The 18,620-nt window shown below is 32.4% G+C and overlaps 1 protein-coding gene across 1 annotated transcript in view; it reads left to right on the forward strand.

Moving 5' to 3' along the window:
* Window positions 1-835: 835 nt before the first annotated feature.
* Window positions 836-18,620, forward strand: part of LOC143390091 (EGF-like repeat and discoidin I-like domain-containing protein 3) — a 132,848-nt gene continuing 115,063 nt past the window's right edge. The window contains exons 1-2 of the mRNA XM_076842689.1: window positions 836-844; window positions 1,341-1,494. Of these exons, the coding sequence (XP_076698804.1) occupies window positions 836-844; window positions 1,341-1,494 (163 nt within the window). The remainder of the gene's footprint in view (window positions 845-1,340; window positions 1,495-18,620) is intronic.

Raw genomic sequence — 18,620 nt, forward strand, 5'->3', positions numbered from 1 at the left:
AGTTCTATGTTAGGTGTGCCAGGAAGCTCAGGAATAATCCTTAAGATTTCTAGATAGCTTTTTGTTTGTTTTTGGTACTGGGGATTGAGCCCCCAAAGCACTTTTTACCACTGAGCCACATCATAGTCCTTTTTATTTTATTCATTTACTTGTTTTTAAAATTTGAGATGTTTGTCTCACTAAATTGCTTAGGGCCTCACTAAATTACTGAGGCTGGCTTTGGACTTGCGATCCTCCTGCCTGCCTCAGCCTTCTATGTCATTGAGATTACAGGTGTGTACCACTGCACCTAGCTCTAGATGCACTTTTATTTAGTAGAGATTATCCTTCCAACTCCAACTTCAACTGGAAAAGTTTTACATTTGGTCATTTACTAGTTTGAGAGGCTAGAGATGAGAAATAGTTGTATTTTCTGGCACAAGTCATGGTTCCTCTATATTCCTTCTCTTTCTTTTCAAACTGACTTTTTATTTAGCCTCTCTCTTTCTTATTGTACCACATTGCATGCAAGTAATAAGAAGTGTGATATTTTAACAGTCTACCTAGAAATCTCATTACTCATACACAAAAGTTCACTGGGTATATTTTCTATTCCCCAGGTTACATTAGGTGACACCATTACCAATTACTTCTTACTATGTGACTTTGGTAATTACTTTTTCTAGATCTGTGCTCATTCCTGACTGTTATTCCAGATCCCATCTACAACCTACCAAAGCCATGGCTATATATATTAGGTATTTCTTATTATGTAATTAATTTCTCTATAGCAATTTCTGTCTTATTCTTCTGTTTCTATCACTTCTTTCAAGAAAGCTAACATGAATGGGTACCCATGACAAGGGTGAGGTTCCAAAAGAGGATGTGGGAACTTTCATGTGCTTTTTCAAATCTCTGTTAAGATCTAGCCAGAGCAGATCATACGGACAAGTCCAGCTTCTCAGTATCCAGAAATAAATTATACCCCTTTGGTGCAAGGAGTTACAGAGTTAAGGAGCTGAGTGTATGAATGCAAAGAAGGTACTTGTTATAGTTAATTCTGAATCCAGTCTACCCAACATATTCATGTTAAGCTTTTTAAAATGAATTAAACAATATTTCTTTAACAAAAAATGAAGTAATCCCAAACTGAATTAATAACTTGCAGATGCAATAATTTTTTTTGTGGTGTAATTTTTCCTCTGTTACATACCATTTGTCTTAAAAGCACACAGTTTCAAATTGATTTTACAGACATTATATGCAAATTCAAATACTAAAGTGACTTTGCCAAGGAACATCAGTGTGGTGTGTGTGTGTGTTTCAATGCCAACCCCTCATTCTTCCTGAAACACAAAAAGTCAATCTCTGTTCCTTTTTCCTCAGGTGATATCTGTGATCCCAATCCATGTGAGAATGGAGGCATCTGTTTGTCAGGGTTGGCTGATGACTCCTATTCCTGCGAGTGTCCAGATGGCTTCACAGATCCCAACTGTTCTAGTGTTGTGGAGGTTGGTAAGTGCAAGATTTAAGCATTTCAGTAGTTATCCTCTTAGTTTTCATGAATGACTGACAAATTTGGCTGGTGTGTTATGAAGATTATGTGTTAGACTGCAGTGTGATTTACTTATCTGTAGGACTCTCAACTTTATCATTTCCAGTTAAATTAAATTATATTTCCATTAGTGGCATTCTAAAGTAAATTTTTTCTTATATTTTTGGTGATTCATACTATAATTCAAGACACTATAAATAATAATTGAATATAACACAATCCTTATATCTCAAAAGTTAACTTAACTTTTTATTCTCAAATTTAACAAATAATTTTCAAGTTAATTTTTCCAAGTTAAGTTAGTTGAAAAAGAAAGTATGTTTCTTAGGCCCTATTAATATGTACCTGTACTTTGTAGCTGTTCTAAATAATTACTTTTCTTAGAATATAAATACACATTATATTTCTAAGAATTTAAACAGGACAGTATTCCAACTGCAATACTCTTCATGATCTTTTCAAAAACTTTGCTTTGAAAAAATTGATTAGAGTCACTGATTGCATTTCAAAATGAAGTTTTATTTTAATCTGTGCATTATTTCATTGATATGTATAGTTATGGATTTAGGGTAACTTTTAGAATTTCTAAATAGCTCTCCATTAGGGAAATGGTGTACTTTAAAACAATTTGATACTCCGTAAACTTGTACAGGGATTTTCTACTCTGATTAAAGGTAATATTATAATTAAGTCTGAAAAACAATTATATTTTTTACATCTGTACAAAGAAGAGTACAAAATTGACTATATCTGTTCTATAGAAGGAAACCATATGTTTTCATAAAGATCTGTTAACTATAACGGTCCTTGGAAAACTTGGGTATTTTAATAGCTTTTGGAAAATGGTTTTGAAGAAGATAAGCATTACTATTTTTAGTCAGTAATCAATTTGTGTTATTAATGATTACCTCTAATACTAACTTATGCATAGTAAGAGCCCATTAACTGTCAGTTAAATAAAGGTAGAACAATTAAATAGGACCATTAATTTACCATATTTGGTCACTAGTTATCTAGTTATTGGGTTTTCATGTACTTTATTTCTTAAATGTATTTTTCTTTCATTTTGAGATTTTAACATTGGTCTGACTGTATCTGTAAGAGTTAATTAAATTATTGCTGAAAGGTACTTTGTTCATTTAATTCACTTCAAAAATAAATCTTCTTTAAGGTTTTCATTAACTCACGGTATTTTAAAAGATTTGACAAAGTGCCACAGAAATAAAAATTTGTAACCACTTTGACCCCATCTTCAAATATATACACTTGATTTTTAGAACCAAAATGAAAAAGGTATTCTTTCAGAGTATATATTTCTGAAGGAAAATTTAGCTATAAATATTCCTACTATGACAATATGAATAGAATAGAATATTGGTGTTATATTTTAACCCAACTACCAAAAATTGCAACATCTTAAATTTGTAGTCTATGTTTTTGTCAGTACTTTGAAAAAAAATATAGAATCGATGACAAATGTGTTTAAATAATTTAAAAAGTGGCATCTTCACAGAATTTTATGTAAATACTTGAAACTTCTGGGCCATATTTTTAAACATTAATTCAATATTTATCATTTTATTAGAAGAGAGGTTTTTAAGGACAGTAACATTTTGAAAACTAAGTACCCTATCATATTTCATTTAATTCAGTGAGTCTTTGGGAACTCAGATAGCACTATAATTAACTTTAATTCATATTTATTGTGATATGTTATTAAAAGACCTCTGATAGTCAGACATTGTATAGTTTAACTAACTTAAGCTATATGTCTGTTTGATATGCAACAGCACTCTTTCTTAAGATATACTCAGGTATATGTTACTTGGAATAAATGTGTTTGTGTTAGTATTTGCACTGTTATTTAAAATAGTATAGTAGTTATACCAATCTTAATTTCACATATAGGTGTTATACCATTAAAATAATAGAAAACAAGAATCTTAAAAATTAAAACATCTGTAGTTTCTTATATAAATTTTGCTATTTAAATTTTTTTGAGGTGTCAAAATGTAAGGGGAAATCAAAAACAATTTTGAAGTTAGATACCTCTATAGGATAGTCATATTACGTTACTTATCTTTCTATATATCCTCTTTCTCAAGTCACATATATTAAAAGGATACAATTTATTTATTAAATCCAAATAATTAGCAGTAATGCTTTTAGTATCTAGCCTACCTTAGGTTTCTTCATATTTTCAAAACTAATTATTGGGACCAAATACTTGGAACATTAGATTCTTTCCCTGGGGAGGGGGGAGTATATTGGGAATTGAACTAAGGGACATTCAACCACTGAGCCACATCCCTAGCCCTATTTTGTATTTGAGGCTGGCTTTCAATCTGCAATCCTCCTTCTATCTCAGCCTCCTGAGCCACTGGAATTACAGCTGTACCACACTGCTCAGCAGAGCATTAGATTCTTAGGGGCTGATGTTGTGGCTCAGTGGCAGAGCGCTTGCCTGGCACGTGTGAGGCACTGGGTTCGATCCTCAGCACCACATAAAAATAAATAAATAAAATAAAGGTATTTTGTCCATCTACAACTAAAAAAATTTTTTTAAAAAAGAACATTAGATTCTTAAAGCCCATTCTGCCTTCTCAATTTGAAAATGATCTGCTTTGCTGAAACTTTTGTGGTTACTCTTCTCTACTTTTAATTAACATCAGTGAAGAAAATAGGATATAGCAATATTTTACACAAGAAACTGGGTGTTTTAAGGTAATATCTTAAAAGACAGAAGAGGTGAACTGTCATCATTGCTTTGTTTTACTTACTCATTACTACATCAAATATAGAAGTTTCTTCTTTGCATCCAAAGTTTCTTCTATCCTTTTCAAAACACATAAATTTTATGATTATATGGAGTTCTAAATGTTCTTTTTAATTTCCAAAGGCAAGAAAAGAAACTTATTCATATTTGCTTAGAAAAATTTAGGTTTTAGTCTCAATTTTTAAAATTACATTTACCCTGCTCATTCTATAGATAAACTTATATTCCTTCATTGCAGTTCATCTGAAAAGGAGTTTCAAATGCATGCTTAGAGAACAATCTCCCTTCAATATTTCACTACAAACCTTAATACTTTAGATTAGCCTTGTTATAAGTTGATGCTACCTATTTTAAAAGAAATATTTGTACAGTTTTGTACATTTTTGTCAAATATGCAGAAAATGCTTTACAACTCTTACAATCAGTCCTCTCATCATTTACATTCTTATAGTAAGCCAAATTGGCATGATCCATTTTGTGAACTTCATTCATTAGACAATATTGCTTCTTTTGAACTTTATTTGGATACTTCTTCTTCTTCTTCTTCTTTCTTTCTTTTGGACTCTTCTGTGTACTCCAATATCCACTTTCCCTCACTCTTTCTGTGTTTCTGTCTCCCACATATGCAACTCTTCCCACATGAACCCACATATCTTAGTATGCCCAGGCTTTTAGAGTTATTAAAACTCACTTCTGGTATCTGCAAAAGCCAATAGAAAAAATTCTCTGAGAGCAACCAAAACAACTCCCCCCCAAAAAAGAAAAACAAACAACAACAACAACACCTACTTCACATCTTTGAATGTGTAGACATTTTCCAGGCACAGATGTGCACAGATACACACACTACGTGCTGTCTCCCTTTCCAGGGCACCTTAGGAGTGACCTCCAGTGGCTAAGCCCAAATTACTTTTCAGTTAACTACTCACATGTCTAGACAGCACTGTGTTGTTTGGAATATAGTGTTCATACATTCATTTCATATAGCAAATTTCCATTGCCAGTGGATGTTTTAGAGATCTAGACAGAAATCTTGGTAGTTATTATATTGTATACTAATTCAGTAAATTAATAACAAATATAAACTCTTCCAGCTCAGATACTTATGTGTTAATGAAATCAAAGGGGGCAAAATAAGTGTTCAAACTTTTATTAAAAAATAAAATCTTAGGGATGTAGTTGAGTGGTAGAGCGTATGCTTAGCATGTGTACTGCTCTAGGTTCCATCTCCACCATCACCCAAAATAAATAAATCAATAGATATATACATAAATTAAATCTTAGCTTACTTGTATTCTTAAGTAAAAATTTACTGAGTACTTACTAACAGTTTCTTGAATGTTGAAGATGCATGGTAAAGAAATTTGCAGAAATTGCTGTCCAGCTGGAAAAGTAGATAAGCATTTATATTGATTATATGTATTTTATGGATGATCTTGTTGCTTTATAGATGATCAGTCTTGCTTGAGTTGTGGAGAAAGCACTAGACATTGGTGCATAGAAGAATTGGGGGAAAGTTTTAATGGCTAAAATAAGCACTCAACAATATATTTGTTTACTCACTCATCCATCCGATATTTTAATAATTACCTTGTACCAGATTCTGGTTTTGGCACTGAAGATATAACCCCTAAAAAATAATAGTCTTTACGTTCATGAATCTCAAAGACTGAGAAGGTGATGCTTGAAAGACTGAAAAGTTACCATTTAAACAGAGAGTAAAAACCTAAAAATGGTTTTGAGATGAAAACTGAGATAAGTAGGGATGGAGAATGAGAATGGTAGCTGAAAGGGGAATTTGAACCAAGGAATAGTTTTCCTTTAGAACTAAAGATTCTAATGTTATTATGGTCCAGATATAATACATAAAAATTAAGTTGGTATTTTTCTGAAAATAAGCTATTAGATGTCTTAGAGAAATTTACAAGTAATTAGCATACATTTAACCTATTAAATCTACAGTATAAAAACAAGGAATATAAACTTTGAAATTTGGTTGTAGTAATGTAAGACCGTTCATCACTTTTGGAAAGGACCTGTATTTTTTTTTTTTTTTGTGGTACTGGGGATTGAACTCAGGAGCACTTGACCACTGAGTCCCATCCCCAGATCTATTTATATTTTATTTAGAGAAATGATCTTACTGAGTTGCTTGGCACCTAGTTTTTTTTTGTTTGTTTGTTTGTTTTTTTTTGCTGAGGGTGGCTTTGAATTCCTGATCCTCTTGCCTCAGCCTTCCAAGCCACTAGGATTACAGGCATGCATTATTGAGAATAGTTTAGTAAAGATAATAAAGTCAGTATATAATTTTATTTATATCTCTCTGCCTCTGTTTCTTCTCTGTAGTCATATTTGGCTTCTGAGAAGTCTTCTCATTTTTAGTAAATAAATAAATAAACATGATGGTACATTATCCTATTGTATTCTTCCCTATATTCTTCTATCTTATTCACATCCAAACCTATTTCCCAGATTCTATTAAATTTGTGACTTTTCAGTCTCATCACTGATAATCTGTTCCCCTGCTCCCATTTCATTATGAAAAAAAATGATTATGCTTATCTCAGAAACATAAAGACTATTGAAGAAATTGGAAGTAAAATTACAGATTGACTGTACATGTGGCTGTCTTGTGAATAACCATATTCATGTTTATCTTTTAAAAAGTGATCAGTGTCAGAATATCAAGAAGTGTTAACAGTCTGACTCTGTCTAAAATAGTTCTTGTTAGTGATCATGAAATATCAGAATGTTAGCAAACTATCTTGGGTATTGTGAGGTTATTTTTAGATTTCCAGAGTTTGGTTACCAAATGAAGGATTCAAAATTTCACTTATTCATACAGTAGGTGAAATTATGAGTACTTGTCAGGTTTTCTTCCCTCTTAAGATTACTTCTTGGACTAAGGAAGGATAACTCATGATTGAATCCATCTTTCTAGAAATTATCATAATGAGAGCTGTTCTGCATAGACTGAAATAATTTCTCCAAATCTGCTAGCCATAGAAGATTGCTAAGAGATTTCCCAGTCTAACTAGAGCTAAAGGAAATTATTCTCAAAGTTATAATTTCTTTCCAAAAAGTAAGAAAATGAAATGTGTTTATAAAAAGAATTATACAGTTAAGTGGCAGCCAATAATTTAATGCATGATTTTTGTGTTCATTTTGTGCATACTACAGGAAAGTAATTTTGTTCTATATGTATTCCTGTAATATGGCTTATCAACTCATAATCTCATTGATTTTAAAGTATTTCTAATTTATCATTAATTATAATGATTAGAATTTGTTTGCAATTCCAAGCTCTAGCAATTATGTGTTAACTCAGAGGGGGGAAAGTTGAACATCAGAGAACCTTAGAAATTAGGAATACAGAAAGCTATTCTTTCTCAGTTGAAACACAAGAACCAGTTTGTACTAAAACTTTCATTTATAGCAAAAGACAATATAGGCATTAAAAATTTTGGTGTATACCATTTATATGACTGTTCTTTTTTATAGTTTACCTTTCTGATTAATTAGGGATACTTTTGTGTATGAAATGACATTGGACATGTATCAGTAAGCTTTTACTACTTAACAAAGAATTGTAAAATTTTGTGATGTAATTAATTAAGTGAGTGACCTTATCTGGGACACCTTGTAGGTCTTTAGTGCTCTCATTCCTGCGTCAGCCAAGTCAGCTAAATGATTCCCTGTTGCTAGGTAGCGATCTCTACTGGACTGCATTTCCTTACATGGTGGCAGAGACAAGGACGAAAGTAGTGAGGAATACCAAATCCTAATTACAAGCATTTTTCAAATCTTAGCTTTTATCACAGTAGCTAACAAAAATTTTAATGGGAAGATACACCATTTTGTATAGCAAAGATGAGAATGACAGTCGGGAAGGGATTGGTGGCTGATTTTGTAGGCTACCAGAAGCTCAGTCTTCTATAGCTAACAGATTTTGAGAAATTATTTCAGTCCTTGCAGGATACTTCTCATTATGATAATTTCTGGAAACATGGATTCAACAGTACTAGAATCTCATAGTTTGAGGCCAACGTGGGAAACATAGTGATACCCTATCTGCAAGAAAAGAATGTTATCTTATCAAATATAGCTTTAAAATAACATATAAAGATTCCATCCCTTTTTATTGTCCCTTAAATACTTTATTATTATAGGGCATAAATTATTTTGAAATGACTAAAACCAGGCATCTGTATAGTCTAGTTTGATTGATGAAACCTGCAAGGAAAGAACAGTTGTATAAAATTAAAACCAGTAAGAGAGGAAAGGCATTTAATCAAAACTTAAAGCATTCTAGAGCATCTAGGTTATGGAGAGGCTTAAGATAACTGATAGAGAGCATAAGAAAATTAGATAAAGACAAGAAGTGGGAACATGATTAATATCACTCTGATGGGAAGGAAGGCTATTGGATGAGTGACAAGATTTGCTCTCCTCTTCAGAAACATGCATTAGTGACACAGAAGATGGAATGAAGAAAAAGAGATGAAACATTAAGAATTCATTAAAAGTATTTTGACCAGTTAAAAATTTTAGAAACTTCTGTAGCATTTAACATAATCTTATTGGTACTTACTATGTTCTAGAATTGTGCTATTTGTTATGAGAAATTACTAGAATAAAGCATTACTGAAATAATAAACAAGGCATGAATCTTTTATAAAGGGGTTTAAAGTAGATTCCATTGTTTTGAAGGCTTATTTGACCACATTCCCTAAAGCTAAGGGAAAACCAGGGGTGAATTTATGCTTTTAGAAAATTTATTATCCAACATATATCAAAGTACTTATATGAAGAAAAGTTCTATAATCCATATTACTTAAAGTACAGTGGCAACACATAACTTTTAAATGAATCATAATGAGAGAGAATTTGGGCTGAATCATCCTCAGAGCATATTTTTCTCTTTATATTATAAAATTCATCAAGCTACACTTTAAAGTGGACAACGATTCATATTTATTATCTTTCTTTTATTTTAGTCAAAGCTTGAAAACTAAAATAGAGTATAAGTTAAATATTTCAGTGAAAGACAGAACCAAGATAAGGATATCTGTGTTCTTAAGTACCAATTCATAGAAAATATAACAAATTTCAAATAAGAGTTAGCATCTTCTTTGCATTTGATAAAGTCCTACAGCATTTTTATCCATTGAGGTTTGCCTTGCAAAAGTAAGCCCAATTGCTTCATTCAAATCACAGAGAACTATTGGGTACAGAACTCATTGTTCCTCAGTTACCTGAGAAACTACAAACATTTTCAAGAACAAGTCAGACACTTTACATGTTAACTCAGCCTTAATCAATGGTTTTGCCTCCCAAACCAATAGATGAATTGAGGTCCATCACAGAATAGCCTCTGGCTTCAAAGGTCAGAATTCATTAATTGTTCAGCTATGGAGGTCCGAAGCATTACTCTCCATATTGATTTCCGGACACAAAACTCTTGGTGAGTCTCACCTCACAACCAGCTTGGTGGTTGTCAAGCGTCATGTAAGGAGTAGGAAAGGTGTGGGCAGATGCTCTTTCTATGCAGTTTACTGATCACCAGATTGCCATGAAATTAATTCTCTTCTTAATACTGCCTTGTATATTTATAGTATACTATCATTTACACACACACACACACACACACACACACACACACATTAATTGAACCTGAAAATCACCATCATCATATTCATCACCATCATCATCATCATCATCCATTTAATCCCAGTGTTTATCACACACTCTTTTGGAATTCTATAGTTTGTAGAGATCTGGAGAAACCCATTCTCTAAAGAATTCATCACAGTGTTGTGGTTAAGAACCCAGCCAGACTGTGTTCAAATCTTGGCTCTTCTATCTGCAGTTCATCCTCAGTATTTGCACTTCTCATGGATTCAAACAAATACAAAGAGAAAAAAATTTTTAAAAATTGCAACTGTATTGTAAGATTTTCCTTGTTATTATTCCTGAAACAATGCAGTATAACAATTATTTACATAGTATTTGCATTGCTATTTATTATCAGTAATTTAGATGTGATTTAAAGTATATCAGTGTGCCTAGCCACAAAGTTCTTTGTGCCATGTAACTGAAAATACTATCCTATTTTATGTAAGGAACTTGAAAATCTTCACATTTTGTTATTTGCAGGGGGCCCTGGAACCTTGGACACCAACGGAAAACTATGCTATATCTGTGACTAGAAAAGTTACTTAATCTTTCTGTGTCTGAGTTTCCGCATCTGTAAAAATACAGCAACAGTATCAACTTCAAAAGGATTTTGTGTAAATTCACTGAATCAACACATGTAACGTTCTAGAACAATGCCTAATTTATAGAGCCAGCTAGAAGTTATCAAGTAATATAAATAATTAAACCTAATATACAATTCAAAAGCTACATGCAGAAATCAAACATATAAGTCTTGAATATTTTTTCATCATTTCAGTTACTAATAACATTACTGAAGTGTCCAATAAATCCTGACCTATTATTTTTATGGCAGGATTTTTTCTGCTTTTGTTTGACTATGCAAACTACGGATAATTTATCTGTCAGCTTTTGAGTTCAACATATAATTTGACAAATCACCTCATTTGGTATGGAAAAAAGAGAACCCTGTATTTTATTACTTGGAAATTGTGAGTAATATAAGTAATGTTTGCATGATTAGGAATCAACCCTTTAGGAAAATAGCTTTCCTTATGCTTACTACAAATAACTTAGGAACTGATTTTTCTTTGTAAGATTGTAGAACAGGAATCCTGTAAAGGAATAAGAAATACCAAGTTGTAATTTATGATGACATATTAATGTTAGATTCTTGTGTGTGATAGGTCAACATTAAGCTCTTTGTGGCTTTGCAGAAAGAATAGTCTCTGTGAGAGCGGGGATCCACTAGAATCTTCCATTTAACAAATGTATTTTGAGCTTCCCAGAATGGCTTTTCCTCACCCCAAAGGGTAATATACCCTTCACAAAGACCCCAAGATGAAGAGCCTGCTATTGGGATACTTATAGTTGAGAAAAAATAGACACATCAATAATCATTACACAATGCAGAAAATAATAATTATAAGACAGTAACAAAGTGTTTGAGTATCAAGTGGAGAAAAGATCACTTCTAGTACTATAGTTCAGACTTTATGGCTGAGGTGATTTCTGAGATACCCTGAAGCAGAAATGCATTTCCATAGAGCAAGTTATTCAATGGGAATATTGTAAGCAAAACAAAATGTTAAAAAGCACAACAGATAGAAAGGGCAGGATCTTTCAGGGAGAATTAGTATTAGTGGTTGCTCAGAATATAAGGTGTTTATGGGAAGGATTGGGAACAAGATTGGGAAAGAAGTTTTCAAAGATGTATAGAACCTCTAGACATCTATATTAACTGTTCCCATAATATAGTTTTCTTTCTTAATATCAAAATTAACCCAGGGACATGATTTCATAACCTCTCTTAATAATACATTATTGAGGCATATAATCATTAGAAAAACAAAATAATACAAATCTCAACTGAACAGTATTTGGGGTAATTTTTAAGTACTACCTCAGGCTTTTCTTTTGAGGATTAAATTGTTGAAATTGTACTTTCTTTCTCTTGCATTTTTATTCTGCCTTCAAGATAAGTCTATTTTTCAATCCATTAATTATTGCAATTGTTTTCAATAGGACTTGGTCTAATAAGTAATTGAGCTGAAAAGAGCTGAATGTGGCTCATTGACTGAAATAAGTGCTGATTTCTAACTTCCAGTTTCTAAACAGAAAATAATTATTAGAGGTAACAACTATAAAAGTTTAAAGACATTTTTCAAGAGACCCCATTACAACTAGAAATGTCAGCTGATATGGAAAATCCCATGAAAAGCCACAAAATATTTTTATTCAGCTAGATGGCCACCTCATCCTGGACATTAAGGACAATGTTTTTGTGAGAACAAATGTGTGCTGTTCCTGTCTGTGGACTTTTGTCACCTACATACAAGATACATGCAAACTAGATATTTTGCTGAAAGATTGGAAGATTATCTTCAAAGCTTAGTTTGGTTTCAAATTTTATATCTCTTTCCCATTATCAAGATACCTTTGACATTATTTTTGTATGTGATTTGCTAGTATTTTATTAAGAATGGTTAGCATCTATGTTCAAAAGGTGTATTTATTTGTCTGAAGTTTTCTTTTCTTGATATGTATTTTTTCTGGTTTTGGAATGATGGCTATACTAATTTCATAGAATGAGTTTGGAAGGGTTCCCTCTTTTTCTATTTCATGGAATAATTTGAGGATTTTTGTTAGTCATTTTGGGGAGATATGCTAAAACTTGGCTGAGAATCCATCTGGTCCTGGTCTTTTCTTTATTGATGGGCTTTTGATGGCATCTTCAACTTCATTGCTTGAAATTGATCTGTTTAAATTTTCTATGTCTCCTGATTAAATTTTGGTCAGTCATGTGTCTCTAGAAATTTGTTGATGTCTTCAAAATTTTCTTCTATTGGAGTATAAATTTTCAAAATAGTTTCTAATTATCTATATTTATATGACATTATTGCATGCCATTCATTTGTTCCTCCACCTTCCTGGGAAAGGCATGACCTCATCTTCTTTTCCCCTCTTCCCCCAACCTGTCTCCAGGCAAGAGGGGATAAGATTACTAGTATCCAGTACTGTAAGAATTGGTCCATGAGGGCTGGGGATGTGGCTCAAGCGGTAGCGCGCTCGCCTGGCATGCATGCGGCCCGGGTTTGATCCTGAGCACCACATACAAACAGAGATGTTGTGTCCGCAAAAAAAAAAAAAAAACACTAAAAAATAATTTTTAAAAAATTCTCTCTCTCTCTCTCTCTCTCTCTCTCTCTCTCTCTCTCTGTCTCTTAAAAAAAAAAAGAATTTGTCCATGAAACTGAAGGAAGAAGGGAAAAGAAAATAATTCCTACTCTTTTAGTAGTGTATGTGTGTGTGTGTGTGTGTGTGTTTGTGTGTGTGTGTGTGTGTGTGTGTGTGTAAGATTTGATTGCTTATTGGGTTAGAGCAGCCTCAACATGTTATGAACACAGTTGTATTTAGGGCTACTTAGTGCCCCTTAAGTTATTTTAAAATAACTTAAGAAATTTGGCTTTTTCTAGAGTAGGTCACCTAAAATGATGATCAGGACATATAAAACCATGACATATAAAATTATGTGAGGATGTGTGTATCAGTTAAGAAAAGAATTATGGGGTTATGATAGCTGTCAAAATTAATTTGAGAGGCTGGAATATCAAAGAAAGATTCACATTATTCCATTGTTCTCCAGAAACTAACTCTGGGAGAGATGTGACCTGTTCCTTTGTGAGATTATGAGTTCCTCCTGTGCTGGAAATTTTGAATGATATCTGTATTTTTGGTTGTCAATTTGTACTGTGACCTTTAAATTTGCTTTGGGTTTTAAGTTTTATTTTTAAAAGTTGCAACATCCTTTATTCTGAACAGTTTGTTTTCTTCACTGTTTCTTGAAGGTTTGAAAGAATAGAAATTAATAACATGCATTTACATCTTGAAAATTATTTATTCATTTCACAATACTGGAGATCAAACCCAGGGCTTAGTGCATACTAGGCATATGCTCTACTACTAAGCTACATCTGGAACTCTAAAGAAAACAATCTAAAAGATCAGAAAAAAATGAGGCTTGGGTCCTCCCTGGTTAACCCTCCACCTTTATGTAATTCCATTGTCTTAAAGTTAGACCCATCTACTTTTTTATCAGTTGAGTTCTTAAAGACATTCCAATTAAGGAAAAATTTAGCTTTGGGAGACAAGTTTGGCAGAGAGGGAAATTACATTGTCAATGTCATTTGATTAACATCTGGATACATATACACTGATTATTTTCTTTTAAAGAAGGTCCTAATGATTCTGAAAAGAAAGCATTTAATTTTAGCTCTTTTTTAATAAGCAGAAAAAATCTTCTATAGCAATCATTAACTCAGTGCAGGGGCACATTAGATTAGTCAAACTCTATGTAGGCAAATAGAGGCTGTGTTTTATCTTCTTTTACAGTTAGTGTGCTTGGGATGAATTAAAACTACATGCAGAAAATAATTCCTTTTCACAAAAGGAAACAGATACAACAGAAATGTCTTACCTCCCCCAATTTTTTCTTCCCACTCTTTTAACCTTCATCTTTTGTGTTTCAACAGATATTTTATTTTTTCCTTTTTATTGGTGCATTATAATCATATATAACAGTAGGATTTATTATAACATATTCATACATACACATGATAAAACAATATAATTTGATTAATTTTATTCCCCAGTATCTCCCCTTTCTCCCCCTCTCTCACCTTGATCCCCTTATTCTATTCTACTGATCTCCCATTTAAAAAAAAAATTGTTCTAATTAGAGGGGAGTGAGGGGAGGGGTGAGGCTGTGGAGATAGGAAGGACTGTAGAATGAGTCAAAAGGTATTTTAATTAAACCAAATGTGTGGGTCTGCATTCTGGAAAGCCATCATTTCAAAGTAATCTTAAAATTTCTGAATTCCTCTTTGGAATATAAACATTAAAATGATATTTTACTAAGAAAGCTTCATAAATTTTAAAAGTGCTAAATAAACTTTGAAATAACTATGATATTAAATACTTGCTTGTGATCTCACACACATACACACAAAGAATGCCATGATTTTGCACTGAAATGAGTTCTTGTCTGTAGTCACCATTTAGTTTATAAAACTATTGAAATTTCATTATACACACACACACACACACACACACACACACACACACACACACACATATCCCAGAGGATGTAAAATATTCAGTATTTAACTCTAAATGTCCCTATTCCTTTATTTTAATGACTGTATTTACTTAATAAATTATGCTTTGATTTTTTGTTTAGTGTACAAATTACATTTTTCATGAGATCTTATGGGAGTTAGAGTAGCTTTTCAACCTTTATTTTTTCTTATGTTCTCCCCCACCCCAAGATGATGGTGATGGACAGGGATGTTAAAGTCTGTGTCTGCCAAGGCAAATGGTTCAATTATTTTTATCTGCTTTATGCTACTTGATGGAAGACATTGAGAATTTGACTCAATCTCCATTATGAAAACTTTGTTGAAGCAAAAAGTAATTCTCATAGGAAAAGGCAGAAATGTAATATTATTCAATATTTTTAAGATGCATGTCACTAAAGACAGCCTAGTGGCATAGATAAATCATTAAAAACCTTAACATACAAAAAGAATATCATATATTTTGTTAGGATCATGGGTTTCTGTTTATTTAATGAAATAATTTGATAATACTTTCTTATTTCATATTTCTACCATGATTCAAATGAAATCTGATTATTTATTCAAACCTCATTTGGGAGAGAAGAACCCTGGAATCCATCCAAGTAATATTCACTAAAGGCTTAGTTAAAAATAGTATGCTATGTCCATAAATAACATATTATTCAGTATTATCCATATTCATTGATTATAATAGAAAAGTATGTGCAGTGTATTTTTATTCATTATGCCATAAAACACAATTATTATTACATACAAGTATATGTGTTCTGATGTTTATATAAATTTTCTTAAAAATTCCTTTCATGGTGAGGTCTTAGTTGGCAATTTAGATGATTTAATGAATATACTTCTGTTTTCTAATGCAGACCTTCACCTATTTTAACAATGGATATTTTGCCAACAATCTTAATTACTAAGTCTCTTCTAGCATTAACATTCTATGTACACTCACCCTGTGGTTTTCTTATGTGGACGCACTCACTGAGACTTGTGCCAATATTGCGGATCTATCCATTATTTTTTAGTTTTTTGTTCCTTTGGTTTTAACAGATTGGCTTTTTAGATTAGCTCATTTGTCTAGACTTAGGAAAATGAATTGAGGTTGAAAAGACCAATTTCCCACAGAGAAATAAAATAGAAATCCTTGGAACATGAATCTGATGGTCTTAGCTCCTCACTCTCAGGTGGAAGGAAATGCTGTGGTACTGGGACCATCCCCAACTCACATGTAGCAGGCAGGCAACCACAGGCTCTGTCTTCTCTAGGCATGTTAGGCAGCATTCTCATTGTAAAATGATTCCTCTTTTCCTGTATTAAATTTTCACAAAGATTATGAACTTATTAATTTTATTGAAAATGGATAAATCTGAGAAAACCTTTATATTAACTTCTGGTCTATTTTATCCCTTGCAAGTTTCTTCTTTTTATTTGCTTATGAATTCTCTTAGGATACCTTGGGTTTAATTTCCAATCCCAACTTTACATGGCTAATAATAATGTAAAAACAGTCATTAAATTCACATACTGGACTTAATTTTCTCATCTCTAAAATTGGATAACTTTCCAAAAATATTACCCAGTACCAATTATATACATGGCTCAAAATTAAAACATAACCATTTGCCCTTGAAAGAAGGATAATGTCCAGCTTGGGAAACAAGACCAGAAAATATTATGTGCTGTTTTTGTTTATTACAGGCTTTAGGTGATAGTTTAAAAGTTAGCTGAGGATGGAAGGGTGCCGCAGTCTATGGCTGGGCACAAATCACCAGCCTCCACACAGCTTGTAGATTCAAATAGCAATTCTTTATTCCCGATCTCACACCGGCCATCTACAAACATGTTCTGGGGAAATCCACGTTCTCTGCTCAAATCCATATCCACTGGGCTTCTGTCTCCCAAATATACTGTCTGACCCTAAGAACTCAAGAGGAACTCAGGCAGCAGGATAGGGGAATCTAAATGGGGAATGCCCTAATCTTGTATTATGCTAAACCGGGAACACCCTAAACAGGGATCCACCCTGGTCCTTGAGCAAGGTCACCTTACATGCAATGTCACTGCAAAATGTCCTATTTCCATGAGTCCTTCCACTAAAGAAACATGGGGGTACGCTGGCAAGGAAATTGTCATACCTACTTGGCTGATGGCTCCCAGCAGAAGGGGATAACTACATAAAACTGGAGACTGACATGGGTATTAAATAATTGAAGGTGGTGAGGTTTGAATTTAGTCTACAAGGATGAAATGAATTTGGATAGGAAAGGAAGGTAGCTGGAATAAATAAGAGATACTTGAGAGCTATCAAAATATTGAGTTATAGCTTTCTTTTTGATGTCAAATCATCTAGATGAAGGATAATTAATCCTTCCTTTAAGTAGCAAAATATGTCCCAATTATGTTTCCAAAGACCTTTAATATCAAATAAGTTATGAAAGCAGGTTACATGAGCCGACTTTCTTTCCAGCTTTCTTGGCTCAGTTTTACCATATCTGTAACTTTTACATTTTTTACTCATTGGCAAAAGAATAAAATGAAAGCTTCCATTCACTCATTTGTATCTCTTTCTAAAATGAGAAAATCACAAATGTACTACTAATTGCTGTTAAAATGATTCATGATATAAGTAGCTTATAAAACCTGTGTAAGCTGTGTCACTACTGAACATTGCAATGAATTTATGTAATTATTAAACTATAGTTTGATGATTTTAACAATTATAATTTAGTAATAAGTTAAACAATAAGTAAAAATAAGTTTAACAATTACAGATTTAATTCTTTATGAAATGATCAAATGGTTGTTAGAATAACATTGTCTTTTTAAATATTATTCCTTTTCTTGCTGCATCAAGAAAGAAAATTATATATTTCTTAAATATTTATTTTTTAGTTGTAGTTGGATACAATATCTTTATTTTATTTATTTATTTTTATGTGGTGCTGAATTTCCAGACCCTGAAGATCAAGGTCTTGCACATGCTAGGTGAGTGCTCTACCACTGAGCCACAATCCCAGTCCCTACATATTTTTATATAAATTATAACAATATAAACAATTTTTCCTAGATTTATAGCATGAAAGAGATAAAAATAGAAGGTCATCTCTTTTGAGATATTTAGTAATGTTGCATAATGGAGCAGTTGAACTTTATTAAGTAATAGGACTGTATTAAAAATATGTCCAAATTTACTTTCTTTTAACACATATTCCTTGAATCCCTACATTGTTCCAGGAACTGTTCTAAAAACTATAGATCAACTGGTGAGCAAAGAAAGTTCATCCCTGTTTTCATAAAACTGAGTCTAAAGAGACAGATTGATAGACAAACAAATAGACCTACATACTAATTGTATGCATACATGACTATATTGTATATATTATATAGTATCAAGTGTACTTAAATAGATGCTACCCCCAAATATAGTACAGTAACAAAAATAGACATACAAATAGACCTACATACTAATTGCATGCATACATGACTATATTGTATATATTATATAGTATCAAGTATA

Source organism: Callospermophilus lateralis, unplaced genomic scaffold (assembly GCF_048772815.1).
Source record: "Callospermophilus lateralis isolate mCalLat2 unplaced genomic scaffold, mCalLat2.hap1 Scaffold_89, whole genome shotgun sequence".
In the NCBI taxonomy this organism is placed as follows: Eukaryota; Metazoa; Chordata; class Mammalia; order Rodentia; family Sciuridae; genus Callospermophilus; species Callospermophilus lateralis.